The 16,592-nt window shown below is 37.0% G+C and overlaps 3 protein-coding genes across 3 annotated transcripts; all 3 read left to right on the forward strand.

The window, feature by feature from the left end:
• The first annotated feature begins 786 nt into the window (after positions 1 to 786).
• On the forward strand, positions 787 to 5,889 carry LOC133320902 (uncharacterized). The gene is made up of 10 exons (XM_061530012.1): positions 787 to 1,155; positions 1,214 to 1,844; positions 1,907 to 2,109; positions 2,170 to 2,323; positions 2,394 to 2,529; positions 2,589 to 2,805; positions 2,879 to 3,791; positions 3,856 to 5,001; positions 5,067 to 5,604; positions 5,670 to 5,889. The coding sequence occupies exons 1-10, from the start codon at positions 787 to 789 to the stop codon at positions 5,887 to 5,889; spliced, it is 4,527 nt and encodes a 1,508-aa protein (XP_061385996.1).
• Positions 5,890 to 9,174: 3,285 nt separating this feature from the next.
• On the forward strand, positions 9,175 to 12,408 carry LOC133320907 (polyubiquitin-C-like). Its single transcript, XM_061530016.1, is given in 1 exon segment — positions 9,175 to 12,408. A coding segment is annotated over 1 exon segment (3,201 nt). The 5' UTR covers positions 9,175 to 9,207.
• A 2,379-nt stretch (positions 12,409 to 14,787) lies between these two features.
• LOC133320921 (cytochrome b5) lies at positions 14,788 to 15,182 on the forward strand. Its single transcript, XM_061530031.1, has 3 exons — positions 14,788 to 14,899; positions 14,963 to 15,051; positions 15,110 to 15,182. Exons 1-3 carry the CDS (start codon positions 14,795 to 14,797, stop codon positions 15,180 to 15,182), a joined length of 267 nt encoding a protein of 88 aa, XP_061386015.1. The 5' UTR covers positions 14,788 to 14,794.
• Positions 15,183 to 16,592: the final 1,410 nt, after the last annotated feature.

Genomic DNA, 16,592 nt, shown 5'->3' on the forward strand with positions numbered 1-16,592 from the left:
TTATTCGTGAATACCTTTACGCTTAAATTATAACATATATTATTTATGCAAACAACTGGTATAAATATTGGCCAATATTTCTCGATAATTATGATTTATTATCATTTGAAGTATAATTTTAGGTACCTTTTCGTACTTTTTTGTTCCTACCTGTGGCAATGTTTTCCAACACAATTCACAATTTACCACTGAGAGAGAGAGAGACTCTCAACACCGATCCCGATCCCGGCAAATATAAAACCACGCTAAGGGCTACCAAATTTGATAAATGTGTAATTTTGGCTTTTTGCTAATAAAATCAAGTATTTATGAAGAAAATCGAATTTCCTCAAAGATCAAAAGTCCACTTCGACTTTTAAATTTTTCAACACAAAAAGTCGATTAGTCGAAAGTCGATTTAATTATCCCTAATCTAAAGTAAGTTTTTCGCCAAAACTAATAATTTAGTTTGCAATTTTCTTTTGTTATTTATCGATACTTTACTTGTCCCAATACAAGTGTCGTTGGACTCCAGTAAATTGAAAGTAGGGTAGAAAAATATTGTCGTCGGTGTGAACAAAAAGTACGAAAATGTAAAATTCAATTAACTAAATGTTATAGTTTTAGGCCTACATCTACTTACGAGTAATAAATAAACATACATTTTGTAAACCGTACGTTTTGCGAGTACGCTAGATAACAAATTAAAATCATTTCAGAAGCATATCAAAGTTGGGATATCATCTCGGGGTACATTAATTTCATTGGAATGATGAAACTCAAAGGGTCCTCAAAGGATATGTGAAAATGCACGACTTAGAAGCAAATAGAGACAGTGTTAATTATTTATTAAAAAAACTATGTTCATCCATACTGCATCAAGAGGAAGTAGCTATCGACGTAGATCAACATTGCGTTAAAAAGCTGAAGGCATTGGCATTCAATATCCTCTTGTCGAGCAATGAACGGGAGGAGGAGTTTGAGTCCCAACGGGCGCTCGAGATGCAGATGTTTTCAACCAAAATCAGCTCTCGTCCAAATAATGTAAAGTCATCGGAGTTTGAGAAGCAATTGGAAGACATTAGAGGAGAGCCCTATTTCAACGTGGGACCAGGTAAATATGTAGTGCAGTTGCTTTTGGCTCTTAAAACGGATGTACATGACGAACCCGAAATAGTAAGCGATTTGATCATAAATCCAAAGTACGTTTTACACTTAACATGTTCGTTTTCAGACCAATACCACTCCTCAGCCTTTACTGATACCTGGCAGTTTTACCCTACATGCTAGTTCCATCAATAATAAACATTATCCCGGGTTTAGCGATTACGATATTATGAATCCAAAACCAAGATTCTTCAAGGGTATTCGAGAACTGAAATCCCCGGACAATCCGTACTTGCCGCAGTTCGTGTTCGAAGGTGAAAGAGACAAACTAATGGCCATGAATGACAAATTTACTAACTCACATACAATGATTTGTGATGGTGATGTGTCTGAAGTTACTTTCACGGGTATGACAAAACGCTTGTTGGGATCTGCATTGCGCATTAATACATCTTCTTTGCGATTATTCCCGGAAACAATTTTTCAACACAAAAAACGTTTTAAGTCAAAAAAGAGACCAGAGTCAATGCTCCACGATATAGGTTATGAAGCTTCCGACAATGAAAAAGAGTACCATATTTTCTCTTGGAATTGGGAAGGACTAGGATGTTTCGGCATATCATGTTTGAGACCTTTTGTTGGTGATACCAGTGTTACACTGTTATTGCAGAGTTATATAACAAAGGCCAATAATAAACCAGCCCCTGCAAAAGTTCTAGATGAGAAATGTTTTATCGCCGATTTGAAATTGTTAACAGGTACTTGTTGCATATTAATTTGTTGTAGGCGTTCAACTAGCGTAAGACTTTTTGTCTTGCAGTCGGCTTACAATCGGATACATTTCATCACGACGAGCTAATCGTGTTCTATATGGAACCCTACATTACTATCGAAGGTGTACTGCCGGCAACAATTAAAAATTTAGTGGTAGAATTCATGGAATGTGGAACGTGTTATAAAAGACTACAGACCATGATTATGAAGAGAGACTACAAACTTATGTTCGAAGGATTCATGTTCAAGGTAATGCAGACAGGTATGAAAATTTCCCTGCATCAATTGCACTAATTATATTCATCATAGGCCTTGTGCGGTGCTATCGACGAATATTTAATGACTTTTCGTCAATTCGTTTTTGGGTACGACGATAAGCATTTAGTAGGCTTCCACCAGCGTATCAAAAAAATTATGAAACAAATAATTTGTCTTTCTTACACATTGGCGATTCATCCGAAAGGTATGTGCACATACATAAAAAGTCTATTCATACTGAGAGTTGTTAATTATATATATATATTTTGTCATAGTCGATCCCAATGTAAAACCTCCAATGGGATCTCAGTTCCTTGGTTATTTGTACAGAGAAATAATGCGTTTGACAGAGAATGACTTAATCGCTGTCCTTATTTATTTATTGAAGAAGTGTTGTCACGTTTACTTCAAGCAAGTATAAACATGAAGAGATAAACGATACCAATTTAAATGTTTAAACGCAATTTTAGACACCTGCAAAAATGGATCTACTATGGTCTGCTTGATGATCCCTGTAATGAGCTTTTTGTAACATTTGTGGACCACTATAGAGAAAACACGAAATATTTCTATGACAAAGCTTATTCTGTCCGTAGAGAAGTTGTACCTGATTTCTTTCAAAATTTTGAGGATCAAATACTGCAATGTGGCAAATACACTATGCTACTAAAGGCGTATGCCCCAAACGTAAGTATAATAATCGCCAGTATACAATTTCTGATTTCTTACTCGCATTCCACACAAACCTTGTCTTGAGTAGCACCCCCTGTTTGAATTGGAATATCCGCCCATATCGGTGTGCCTTTCAATTAAGGAGATAGAGAGCTTGGAAGAGACTTGCAAATCCTATTTCGACAATGCTTGTAAACTTTGTTCGAGTCCAATATCAATAAGCGAAGTCTTCGAGACAAGAAAGGAGGCAAAACGACAATTTTTTCAACGCATGCTAGAGAGATCCCGCGCGAATATAGAGCGATGGAACGACGAACAAAACGATATGGCCCAGGCTGCAGCTGAACGGAAGAAGAAACTTCTCGAAGAGCTATCAACTCAACTGCAAGATGCCCGGAGACGCAAAATTCTTGAACGCAAGGCGAATGTGGAGAATGAGCTCAAGTGTATGCGCGAAGCAGAGAAGGTTGAGCAGCGTCGCCTAGAAACAGATAACATTAATCTTCGCAAACGTATTGAGTACTATCATGAATTGCACAATATGTTGGTCGAGAAGGTCCCGGGCAAAGAAACTAACTCCAAATTATCTTTAGTGATCCCAACCGGATGTATGTTCCAGCCTTCTCCTCGAACTCCGGTAAGTACAGCTGGAACCGAATTTGAATCTTGTTTCGGCGATGATGAGCAAACGTCGGAATATGAGGAATGCATATCAGACGACTTCGTAGATAAGTTCAAGGGTAATGAGGATGAACTGCAAATCGCAAGGAAAGCGAATGAAAACGAAACAAATGGACGCGACACAATGATACCAGTACTTAATGAGGGCAAATCTAATGCCACTGATGTCGACATAGAACGCAGCGCGTCCGATTTAATAAACGCCAACGAATTACCTGATCAACCGGCTAATATATTGCAGCAAAATCGTCTGAAAGCAATGTCGGGTACACATGTTGAATGCTGTGTAAATTTTGAAAGTACTTCTGTTGCGGGCGTCTGTAAGTATTTTTCACAAAGTAATTTATATAGTTTGCATATTTCTTTGGGATTTCATTAATGCAGTGGGAAATGCGAGACCGCTAAGTGATGCTGAGACCAATAAGCTACGAGTCTTGACAGAAGAGTTCGGATTTCAAAGTAGTGATCCTAAGAACTTATTGCTACCAGACATAAATCTGAATGTAGAGAAAGATACCTTATCCGAGTTGCAGCGTAATCGTCGACGCATGATGCACAATGACTTGTTCAGCGAGTTGAATAAAAGTACATTGGATAACCGTTCACTAATGTATCTTGATTTAAATAGCGATCTGGCTAAAAATAGAAAGAAGGTTTTGGAAAGTGAATACAATATCATCACCGGTAATTTACAAATTAAAAGATCCAGCTCAGTTGTGAATATTTCCACGGACTCACCTCTAACACCCATGTCAACTGCATCGGATGAATATAATTTACCAGCATATGGTTTAAGTGACGGAGAGGCTGATAAATGCAATGGAAATTTCTGCTCTGAGACTATGACAGGAACAAACACAAATGATCGTAAGACCGATTTAACAGTAGTAAACACAGAACCTCCTCAAGCATCACAATACACTGCGAATACATGTTACGAGTCGACGCCTGAATGTGCCTTGAATACGGCTGGTGTTATGGCCAAGCAAGGGTTTATGTTTCCTGATGATTTTAAGCCACTCCATCGTCAACAAAATAAATCAGAAGGGAGCCATTTTGCTAGCAATGGTATTAAGCTAGAAAACGGGGATGGAGGTCCATCCGTCGAACCCAATTATAAGGATCCGTACAAACGATGCGAAGAATTGATTGCAACAAACTTTAAATGCGGTACATCGAGTCTCTTCATGCGCCTGAATACATTTACGCATAACTCTACGCAGTTGAGAAAAGACTCTGCCCTAACCGAATTTTTAACCGAGTTTCTACAGAAGTCGGTCATAATTCCAATGAGTACTCATTTGGAATTGATAAATAATGAAGTTATGCGCATGTTTCTGCACGAATTGAAGGTGCTGGACCACTTTCGCAGCTTGCGCAACTACTTTTTCATGATGGATGGAGAATTCGGTTCTATAATATGCGATGGAATTATAGGCAAGTTGGAGACAGGAGCGAAGCCGGAAAAATTGTTGAATTATCAGATATTACATTCGATTTTGGACACAGCTCTGGGCGCAAGTATAACCGGTAGGTTGTGTCGGTCCATTTAAGGAAGTTCAGATATAAAATTAATATTCTATTCTTTTTTGTAGGGAAGGATACAAATGCGGAGAATTTGTCTTTTATTGTTAGTGACGTTCCCGAGAAATTCGAACTCTCATCACCGGATGTTTTAAACAATCTCAGCCTTAGTTATCGCATAAACTGGCCACTAAACCTCATTTTGAACCCAGAAACACTGGAACAGTATGCCAACATTTTTAAATACCTTGTGCGCGTCCGACGAATAAGTTGGATTTTGGAGAGGAGCTATCAAATTCTTAAAGAAAACGTCAAACAACATGGAAAAAGCATATTAAGATCACCCCAGTACAGACATGTTCAGCTGATACGACATAAATTTTATCACTTTGTTGTACATTTGCAAAATCATATAACATCCAATGCCTTGCAAGCCTCCTGGAAAACCTTCAAGGACGAACTTGTTGCGGCAAAGACAATCGAAGACATATACCGGAAGCATACCATATACATAAAGCGCATACTGTTCTTGTGCATGCTGAACAAAAGGAGTGCGGAGTTCTACAATGCAATAGACAATGTCTTTAAAATCTCTATACGTTTTTACAAGTTAGTATCGTCTTTGATTTATGTTTTCAAAGGTATATGTACATGTTTGTATCATTCGTTCGCAGCAACCTGAAATCTAGGGAGTTCAAACTGAAACCTGGCGAAGAATCCTTCACACATTCCCGATACGAGAAATTAGTGAACGATGAAATTGACTTCAACAAGTTAATTAAATACACCATATATTTGGGCAATAAAATAGTTCGACATGGCTATCAAGCAGAAATTGGCGAATTTATAAATTTGATTAACTACAATCAGTATTTTCTGAATTCAATATGCTAATAAAGTACTTTAAAGAGTTGAATGTGTTGTAAATTATTTTGTTTTATATAAACCAAGACTTTTCGAACTCTCGTCAAAACACACATGCGAGTATCTGTGCTCTGTTTTTATCGTTGCAAATGTTTAGGTTCAAATTAAAACTAGTAAGTAAAATAAAATGGCTCAGTACTATGTGTATATTAATTGAGGGACGCTCATAATCGTAAAAATTCGTACATCCTTTAAAATTGCAGTACGGTAATAGACCATATGTAAAACATATTCATACATGTACATATTTCCAATCCATCTTGGAATAACTATTTAGTGTTTAGGGAGTAAATGACTTAAAGGATAAATGCTAAGTAATTGTTGTAATAAATATGGCGTCAAGTGACAGTCAATAATGTTTAAAAACAGTCAAATTATCATAATAATATCGAACGACAGCATTAAACTAGAAAGAAGTACTAATTATTCTAAGAAAATTATAGACATATGTATGCATGTACATAGCGACTAGTTAATTTAATACGCACTAAGATTTTTAATCGAAATTAATAAATATATACCTGTGTATATACATGCATACGTACATATATACACGGATTATGTGCAATAGGTACAACACATAATCCGTGGGAGACTCAAAGTTTTTTGTTTTAAATATTTTATATACATATGTATGTGTTGTTTATTGTTATTTGTTAATAATAACACATTATCATGAAATTAAGAGTTCGTTGTCATCATTCTGCTGAACTCGCGAATGTTCGATAGATAATTCAATTTTAATTTTCATTTTGTAAATAAAAATATAATTATTTCCAGTAGAGAAAACAACTTTCCAACAGAGACAGAGAGCGAGAGAACTGTTTGCCTCACTCCCAGTGCTGGTAAATACTTATTTTATTGTCAGTGTTGACCACATCAGCTTGTATTCATGTTACAGTTTGGGGTTGTTTTTACGGCGTACACTCTCCAGCCTTTGTATTGCGGGTAAGAGGGTATTTACATGTCGGCAACACCAACTTAAACTCCTTGTACATTAGAACTTTTTACCGGGTTAAACTCCTTGTACATTAGAACTTTTTACCGGGTTAACCTACTTTATGAGGATTTATTTGGCATATATGCAAAGGAAATGACAATTGAAACCCACTGGGTTAACGAAATCCGGTTAAATGTAAACGTACTGTTAACCTACTTTATGAGGATTTATTTGACGTATATGCAAAGGAATTGGCAATTGAAACTCACTGGATTAACGAAATCCGGTTAAATGTAAACGTACTATGAAATGCAATAGGAAAACAGCTGAAGGGTTTATTACTCGAGCTATCAATGCCGTTTTGCTGAGCATATAACATTTGACAGCACAGACGACATTAATGAATCGTATGAAAACGCATGTATGTTCGTGTTCTACGAGCTAGGGCACATAATTATGTACATTTGCTACCTCGATAACCCAAACCATCATATCCACGGCTATATTTACACACAAAGATCTATTAATAAGGTCACCCAGGTAGCAATCGAAATTGGAAAACAGCTGTTTTCTCTCAAGTCTAATGACAGAAATTTCGACTTCGTTTACGTTTTCATAATGGAAGTCAATTCACAATAATGCATATTGACAGCAAACTTGAGTGGCGCAGATATCGCGCTGGTCTCCCTGGGTGACCTTATTTATAGGCCATGTTTACACACGATGTGTTCAATATCAACAAACTTCATTAATATTGTCATTAAAAAACAAAGGAAAACGAACTGAATTATAGCCTACTAGGCTTTTAAAGCTTCACATATTGTAGAGAGCTGAAGAGTTGGTAAACGTTTTTCACGAACATAATAATACAATGTGCCTAATTCCGTAGAATCTACTAATTTTTACAATTATTTTCGATAACATCAAAAAATATACGTTTTTTAGAAAACATGAAGGGTTTTCAATACTGACAAAAATTAATGGACATTTTCCAACACTAGACCTGAACGTCGTGAGAAATGAGATTGCTAAACAAGACAATGTTTGAATAATTTCTACACATTATCTACATTTTGAAAATTACCATAAAGTAATATGCAGCGAAGTTTATTATTACGTTTCGATCACATAGTTTTCTATCAATTAGGGGATGTTCTATCCTATTCCATGTTTTTTTTTTTGATACATAATTCAAAAAGACAAAGAAAAAGAGCGAGAGAGGAAATGTTATATGAATAATACTTCCAATGCACCAACGGAAGGCAAAGTCAAACAAAGGCATTCCAGTTTTCCAAGCAAGGGTATAAAAGGAGCTATTCTCTCCTGGTGGCATTTAGTTATACAGAAGACATTGAGAGCAGCGTACTTGAAAAAGAGTCCCAGATAAATTAAATTCTATAAAATATAGTGATAATTGTGTGTTGACCGAGCAGTTCTATCAAAGTAAAGGTAAGTTCATACTACGCAGTAAAAAATTAAATGAAAAAAAAAAAAAAAATAGAACAATGCATTGCAAGAGTTAGGCAAGAAAAGCGTTGTATTTAGCTGCATACGCAATAGAATGATTCTTCGTCATCGAGGTTACGTTGCAATTCCCAGTGTTAGTTAAAATTATAAAAGACAAAATATAATGCCAAGGGAAGGCAAATTAATGAACCACAGCACTTTTAACTTTAACGTTGTGTTTAAAAAGACATCGTCAATGCATAAAAATTCTATATGTAGTTGGCATGCACAGACACACATTCGCTAATATGGCGTCAATGTAATTTAAATTGGTGGAAGTGCATTTTTCAATTGTTTTTATTCGTCGGTTGTACATCGAAGGAGAAAATTACATCAGAAACTCGTTAATCAAACTATCGCTTAGCTAAATGCATTGGTCTTGTGGTGAAATTGATTTTATTGTTCCAAATGTAATATACGATTGAATTTCCATTCATTGGAATAAATTCCCCATGAACATTTTTTTTTGTTGATTGGAAGGTTTGGAATAAAATTGTATACTGTATTTGTATGCGAGTGACTCAGCTTGAATAACAAAACAGGGTTGAGTGAGCAAGCACCCATGAAGATAAAGTATTCTCTCAGCGAAGTTGGGTAATTGGTTGTGTTTTAGCCTATTTTCCTTGAATCACTTAGGTATAATTGAAAGATTTTTATTTTATCTTATATCCTCTAATACCAACAAAACTGCTAAATAAATTAATTTATTAAATCCGAGAACACATTACGTAAATGTTTTCTATAAAAATCTACTGAATATTTACGGCCAATAAAAACTAAATGAATTATATGTCAAATTTACCTATATTTATTGTTTTATTTATTTATTTTTTAGAAACAAAATGCAAATCTTTGTGAAGACTTTAACTGGCAAGACTATAACATTGGAGGTCGAACCTTCTGACACAATTGAAAATGTAAAAGCAAAAATTCAAGATAAAGAGGGCATTCCTCCAGACCAGCAAAGATTGATATTTGCTGGCAAGCAGCTTGAAGATGGGCGCACATTATCAGATTATAATATCCAAAAGGAATCTACTCTTCATTTGGTACTTCGTCTTAGAGGAGGCATGCAGATTTTTGTCAAAACATTGACTGGAAAGACCATTACCTTAGAAGTTGAGCCATCAGACACCATTGAAAACGTTAAAGCTAAGATTCAAGACAAGGAAGGTATTCCTCCTGATCAACAACGTTTAATCTTTGCTGGCAAACAGTTGGAAGACGGCCGTACATTGTCTGATTATAACATTCAAAAAGAGTCCACCCTACATTTGGTACTACGCTTGCGTGGTGGTATGCAAATTTTCGTAAAAACATTAACTGGAAAAACTATCACATTGGAGGTTGAACCTTCAGACACTATAGAAAATGTTAAAGCCAAAATTCAAGACAAGGAGGGTATTCCTCCAGATCAACAGCGTTTGATCTTTGCCGGCAAGCAGTTGGAAGATGGTCGCACACTGTCCGACTACAATATTCAGAAGGAATCAACTTTGCATTTGGTGTTGCGTCTACGTGGTGGTATGCAGATTTTCGTCAAGACCTTGACTGGTAAAACCATCACATTGGAAGTTGAGCCATCCGATACAATTGAAAATGTGAAAGCCAAGATTCAAGACAAGGAAGGTATTCCTCCAGATCAACAGCGTTTGATCTTTGCCGGCAAGCAGTTGGAAGATGGTCGCACACTGTCCGACTACAATATTCAGAAGGAATCTACGTTGCATTTGGTGTTGCGTCTCCGTGGTGGTATGCAGATTTTCGTCAAGACCTTGACTGGTAAAACCATCACATTGGAAGTTGAGCCATCCGATACAATTGAAAATGTAAAAGCCAAGATTCAAGACAAGGAAGGTATTCCTCCAGATCAACAGCGTTTGATCTTTGCCGGCAAGCAGTTGGAAGATGGTCGCACACTGTCCGACTACAATATTCAGAAGGAATCTACGTTGCATTTGGTGTTGCGTCTCCGTGGTGGTATGCAGATTTTCGTCAAGACCTTGACTGGTAAAACCATCACATTGGAAGTTGAGCCATCCGATACAATTGAAAATGTGAAAGCCAAGATTCAAGACAAGGAAGGTATTCCTCCAGATCAACAGCGTTTGATCTTTGCCGGCAAGCAGTTGGAAGATGGTCGCACATTGTCCGACTACAATAGCCAGAAGTAATCAACGTTGCATTTGGTGTTGCGTCTCCGTGGTGGTATGCAGATCTTCGTCAAGACCTTGACTGGTAAAACCATCACTTTGGAAGTTGAACCATCCGATACAATTGAAAATGTGAAAGCCAAGATTCAAGACAAGGAAGGTATTCCTCCAGATCAACAGCGTTTGATCTTTGCCGGCAAGCAGTTGGAAGATGGTCGCACATTGTCCGACTACAATATCCAGAAGGAATCAACGTTGCATTTGGTGTTGCGTCTCCGTGGTGGTATGCAGATCTTCGTCAAGACCTTGACTGGTAAAACCATCACATTGGAAGTTGAGCCATCCGATACAATTGAAAATGTAAAAGCCAAGATTCAAGACAAGGAAGGTATTCCTCCAGATCAACAGCGTTTGATCTTTGCCGGCAAGCAGTTGGAAGATGGTCGCACACTGTCCGACTACAATATTCAGAAGGAATCTACGTTGCATTTGGTGTTGCGTCTCCGTGGTGGTATGCAGATTTTCGTCAAGACCTTGACTGGTAAAACCATCACATTGGAAGTTGAGCCATCCGATACAATTGAAAATGTGAAAGCCAAGATTCAAGACAAGGAAGGTATTCCTCCAGATCAACAGCGTTTGATCTTTGCCGGCAAGCAGTTGGAAGATGGTCGCACATTGTCCGACTACAATATCCAGAAGGAATCAACGTTGCATTTGGTGTTGCGTCTCCGTGGTGGTATGCAGATCTTCGTCAAGACCTTGACTGGTAAAACCATCACTTTGGAAGTTGAACCATCCGATACAATTGAAAATGTGAAAGCCAAGATTCAAGACAAGGAAGGTATTCCTCCAGATCAACAGCGTTTGATCTTTGCCGGCAAGCAGTTGGAAGATGGTCGCACATTGTCCGACTACAATATCCAGAAGGAATCAACGTTGCATTTGGTGTTGCGTCTCCGTGGTGGTATGCAGATCTTCGTCAAGACCTTGACTGGTAAAACCATCACATTGGAAGTTGAGCCATCCGATACAATTGAAAATGTAAAAGCCAAGATTCAAGACAAGGAAGGTATTCCTCCAGATCAACAGCGTTTGATCTTTGCCGGCAAGCAGTTGGAAGATGGTCGCACACTGTCCGACTACAATATTCAGAAGGAATCTACGTTGCATTTGGTGTTGCGTCTCCGTGGTGGTATGCAGATTTTCGTCAAGACCTTGACTGGTAAAACCATCACATTGGAAGTTGAGCCATCCGATACAATTGAAAATGTGAAAGCCAAGATTCAAGACAAGGAAGGTATTCCTCCAGATCAACAGCGTTTGATCTTTGCCGGCAAGCAGTTGGAAGATGGTCGCACATTGTCCGACTACAATATCCAGAAGGAATCAACGTTGCATTTGGTGTTGCGTCTCCGTGGTGGTATGCAGATCTTCGTCAAGACCTTGACTGGTAAAACCATCACTTTGGAAGTTGAACCATCCGATACAATTGAAAATGTGAAAGCCAAGATTCAAGACAAGGAAGGTATTCCTCCAGATCAACAGCGTTTGATCTTTGCCGGCAAGCAGTTGGAAGATGGTCGCACATTGTCCGACTACAATATCCAGAAGGAATCAACGTTGCATTTGGTGTTGCGTCTCCGTGGTGGTATGCAGATCTTCGTCAAGACCTTGACTGGTAAAACCATCACTTTGGAAGTTGAACCATCCGATACAATTGAAAATGTGAAAGCCAAGATTCAAGACAAGGAAGGTATTCCTCCAGATCAACAGCGTTTGATCTTTGCCGGCAAGCAGTTGGAAGATGGTCGCACATTGTCCGACTACAATATCCAGAAGGAATCAACACTCCATTTAGTACTTCGTCTTCGCGGAGGCTGTCTCTAAATTATATGTAGTGGAATAAATGCAAAATTAAAATTATACCATGTAATCAAATTAAAGGGCGAAACAAAATTATTCTCTTATTTTCAGTACGAGTGTTTTCGAACAATTTTTAAGCCTTATTCCAATAAATAATATGGTCTACTTTTTGGATGAAATAAAAAATTATAAAAAAATCATCTTTGTTTATTTAAAAAGTGGGATGCATTATTTTATTTCCCTGATTGTTTAAAAGAGATGTCTAATACATACGCGGAATGTAGAATGATGTACACATTCCAATTAAAATGGAGTTCTCGAAGCGAATATGTATCGGAACAAATGAGATATTTTTCTTTAGGATTCATGAATACGTTATTTACTCAGTATGTTATATTTCAGAGAGTAAGCCGTTTTTATTCTCTTTTGCAATAATGATGGGAAAAGTAAACAGACCTTGCGCTTGGGATTTAAATGTATTTCAAATTTGTGTGCGCGTTGACTTGATACAAAAAAAAAAAACACGCAACGCGCTGAATGTGTTTGGACATTTACCGTTTTACAAAGGAAAGTTATAGGGGGAAGCACATAAGAGGACTTCAGGATTGACATGTTAAGTTGGCTTTTTTATTGTAAAGGAATAAAGGAGAACGGCGTTCAAATTCAAGTTTCACTTTGATATTCCTTTATAAATGTGTTTCTCCCACAAAAGAACGATAACATCAATGAGGTTGTTGTGCGTTGCACTTCAGAGTTAAATATATTTTAACTTAAAGAAAAAACGAGTTACGCGATTGTCACCGTTAACGCGCACAAAAAGTCAAAATATAGTTAAAGGTCTAAGCAGAATGGTCGCGTTGAGCGTTTTTTGTTATTGCGTTAAAGCGGTGTACACACTATCATTTTTGACTGTCAGCTTTTTTATCGATTACTGACTGTCCAACAACCATAAATATTTTTGTGGCTGCCTGATGAATGACAAACATGTGAGGCCACACTATCAAACAAGCAAAATTTGGGCAAGAGTGCCATTCAAAAATGCTAGTGTGTACACCGCATAACAGACGCAAAAGGTTAAAATATATTTTACCCAGAGCGTTTGTGCTATCGTTTCCTTGTGGTTGTTGTATTTTCGATAACACATAACGCAACGGATGGCTCAACGCCATGATCCAATAAACAGGTCGAGTCAGAAGCAATCGTTATCGACAATTTTGGAGTAAAATCCCTCATACTGTCAAATATTTTGTTTACGTTTTCACACAATCGAAAGCATTTTGACAGTTCGGGTGAAATCATCTGGCCTTATCGGGCGACCTTATAATTAGATCATGGCTCAACGCGAACATTCTGCTTAGCCCTTTAAGGGTTCCGCACAATGATCGCGTTAAGAGATCTGCTGAGCTATCCGTTGCGTTACTTGTTATCGAATATACAACAACCACAAGAGAACGATAACATCAACGCAGGAGGTTGTTGTGCGTTGCACTTCGGAGTTTAATATATTTTTGGTCTGTTACCGTACTGCAAGAATCTACTAAATTTTACTATTTTCTCCGATATCATAAAGAAAAATTCGTTATCGTAGTAAAAAGTAGTAGATTCTTGCAGTACGGGAACAGACCATATAACTTAAAAAAAAACGAGTTACGCGAATGTCACCATTAACGCGCACTAAAAGTCAAAATATAGTTAAAGGGCTAAGCAGAATGGTCGCGTTGAGCGTTTTTTGTTATTGCTTTAATACACGCAAAAGGTTAAAATATATTTAACCCGGAAGCGCATCGCACATCAACTTCAAGCGTTAGTGTTATCGTTTCTTTGTGGTTGTTGTATTTGCGATAACAAATACTGCTTATGCCCTTATTGCAAAAGTAGTTAACATAATTAACTGTCAAAAATGTTATTGTAATTGAAAAAAGCCCGAATTTTCCAATACAATCTGATGTAAGTCCTGATTTAGATTAGGCGAGTTTACTTGCGGCAAGTCTTTGTTTGTTGAAGAGAGGGGCAAGGGAAATAAAAATGAAAAAAATGCTCGTACCAACAATTTTCTGGCAATTCGTTTTGTGTATTTCGTATTTGTTGACATTTTATATATATTTAAATGTGAAAAAGCAATAAATAGAAAAATATTTTGGAAACCGAATTGCCTTGTATAGACGCATGAAGCAAGTTCAAAATGCAACGACAAGAATTGCCGCAAGTAAACTCGCCTAATCTAAATCAAGACTAAGTTGTACAAAATAATTGTGAACATATTTTTGACATCTCAATTCTCTACAACAGTTTTTTGTTGTAATCGGTGCGATTGCGAGTGAGTGGAGAATACTTCATAAATCGAAAGAGAAAAAAGAGCATAAAGAATTTTTATTTGCGTTATTAAGACGAGTTAGCAAAATTTACAAAAATGGTGGAGATTACACTGGAAACTGTGAAGCTGCACAACAAACCAAGTGACCTCTGGGTTGTTATAGAAAATAAGGTTTACGACTTGACCAAGTTTCGAAGCGAGGTAAGGATATATGCGGCTATTATGAACGTGCTCGCAAAGCCTATTCTTATATATTTCGTATAGCATCCGGGAGGAGAGGAGTCTCTCGACGAAGTGGCAGGTCGGGATGGTACTAAAGATTTTATTGACGTGGGTCATAGTCAGGAGGCCAGGTGAGCACAAAACTACGAAATGCTTTACATAGGCGTTCCAATAATCTCTTTGTTTTAGGGAGATAATGAAGAAGTATTATGTTGGTGATTTGGCAGCAAAGGACTGCAAGTGCAATCTTCCGCTCAGGTAATTGCGATTGTTATCATGCTTCCACCATTGGGATGAAGGGAATATTCCACATCAAAGGATTTCATTGTCCCAATTTGTCGATTCCCGTTCTCTTAGTTTATTTATGCTTAACGATGTAGACGAATACCCATCAAAAACGACAAAGAGTACGGTTCATTGCGCAGTGGATGCGTCTATGTGACAAATGATGAAATATGTCAAAGTAATGTGCCGTACGCCTTTGTTCATCTTTTCTTATTGAACAGTGATTGTCTCCTCCATGATTACGTTTTACACATTTAACATAAATCAAATAAAAATGAGCATAAAATGCATACTATGTTAAAAGTCCTGGAGTCCAGATCCCCACCACGGGCAATCGAAGTCCAACTGCATAAAAAAAAAGATTCCTGCTCAGAATTTCAACGTCTTTGATTAATCATTGAAAGACTCTGAACCAAGCTTCCACGGCTACGTTGGCTTCGTCTTTCGTCTTCGATTTCTCAAAACTACATTTTCACAATACCGTATAATTTTTTTTCTATTTTTTTTTTTCTTTAACAGTTTGTATCTGAATGGTTTTATTTTTTTATTCATGTTTTGTTTTTTAGTAGATATATTTCTGTTGTGCACCTAAGATATATATACTTTATATGCTATTGTTGGGCATAATCCATACAAAAAACAATGCCGCTCAATTATTTTGCTTTGATGTGTTTCTTACTAGAATGTTATGGAATATAAACGATCTGGCGTTATGCATTTAAACATTCAGTATAACTACAAATACTTTTTCTTAGTTGTAGATTCTTTTACGGGGCAAGAAAAATAAAATACTTAAAATCAAGTAAATGAGATATATTGAGAAATGCTAGTTTTCGATTACCTTCTTCAGATATGTAAATACAAGTAAGTGCCATTGCGAGCTTAAAAGTTCATGTGTATGTAGCGCACCGTACTGTCCACATTGGGAGCACCTATATTCTAAGTTACCTCGTTTGTTTAGCACCCATTTTTTCTCTTTGGTCCCGTTTTTTTTAGTGATCATCCCCATGCACTACATGATGAGTTTCTTGTTAGAAAGCAATGTTGTCTTATTAATTAAAATGACCACAATTGTATTCTAATTCATTTGAATCCATTTGTTATCTATATTCGCAGGGAAATTGGAATATGCCTGGTATCAGTGGTAATTGGAGCGGCAGCCGTGCTATTAATCAAAAAAGCTTTATCTAAGAATTAATGAAATGTATGCTGTACATAAGAAAAGGTCATTCCTATCTTTCAAAAGTGTGAATCATGTGTAAAATAAAAAATAAGAAAGACAATAACAATACATAGTGTGTATTCTAATAGACTACATGTATAATCATTAGCATTTTATTGCATTACATCTAATTGCCCCTTGATTACAGAAGTGAATAAAACAAAT

The sequence above is a fragment of the Musca vetustissima genome, unplaced genomic scaffold (genome assembly GCF_032173495.1).
Source record: "Musca vetustissima isolate MV318-11 ecotype Yass unplaced genomic scaffold, APGP_CSIRO_Mvet_v1 utg704, whole genome shotgun sequence".
In the NCBI taxonomy this organism is placed as follows: domain Eukaryota; kingdom Metazoa; phylum Arthropoda; class Insecta; order Diptera; family Muscidae; genus Musca; species Musca vetustissima.

Excerpts from the sequence above, each read along its gene's own strand:
- LOC133320902 (XM_061530012.1), top strand. The coding sequence starts at position 787 with ATGCACGACTTAGAAGCAAATAGAGACAGTGTTAATTATTTATTAAAA. Across the intron at positions 2,110-2,169 it reads TCGAAGGATTCATGTTCAAG|GCCTTGTGCGGTGCTATCGA; the intron begins GTAATGCAGACA and ends TATTCATCATAG. Across the intron at positions 2,324-2,393 it reads ATTGGCGATTCATCCGAAAG|TCGATCCCAATGTAAAACCT; the intron begins GTATGTGCACAT and ends ATTTTGTCATAG.
- LOC133320921 (XM_061530031.1), top strand. The coding sequence starts at position 14,795 with ATGGTGGAGATTACACTGGAAACTGTGAAGCTGCACAACAAACCAAGT. Across the intron at positions 14,900-14,962 it reads TGACCAAGTTTCGAAGCGAG|CATCCGGGAGGAGAGGAGTC; the intron begins GTAAGGATATAT and ends TATTTCGTATAG. Across the intron at positions 15,052-15,109 it reads GGTCATAGTCAGGAGGCCAG|GGAGATAATGAAGAAGTATT; the intron begins GTGAGCACAAAA and ends TCTTTGTTTTAG.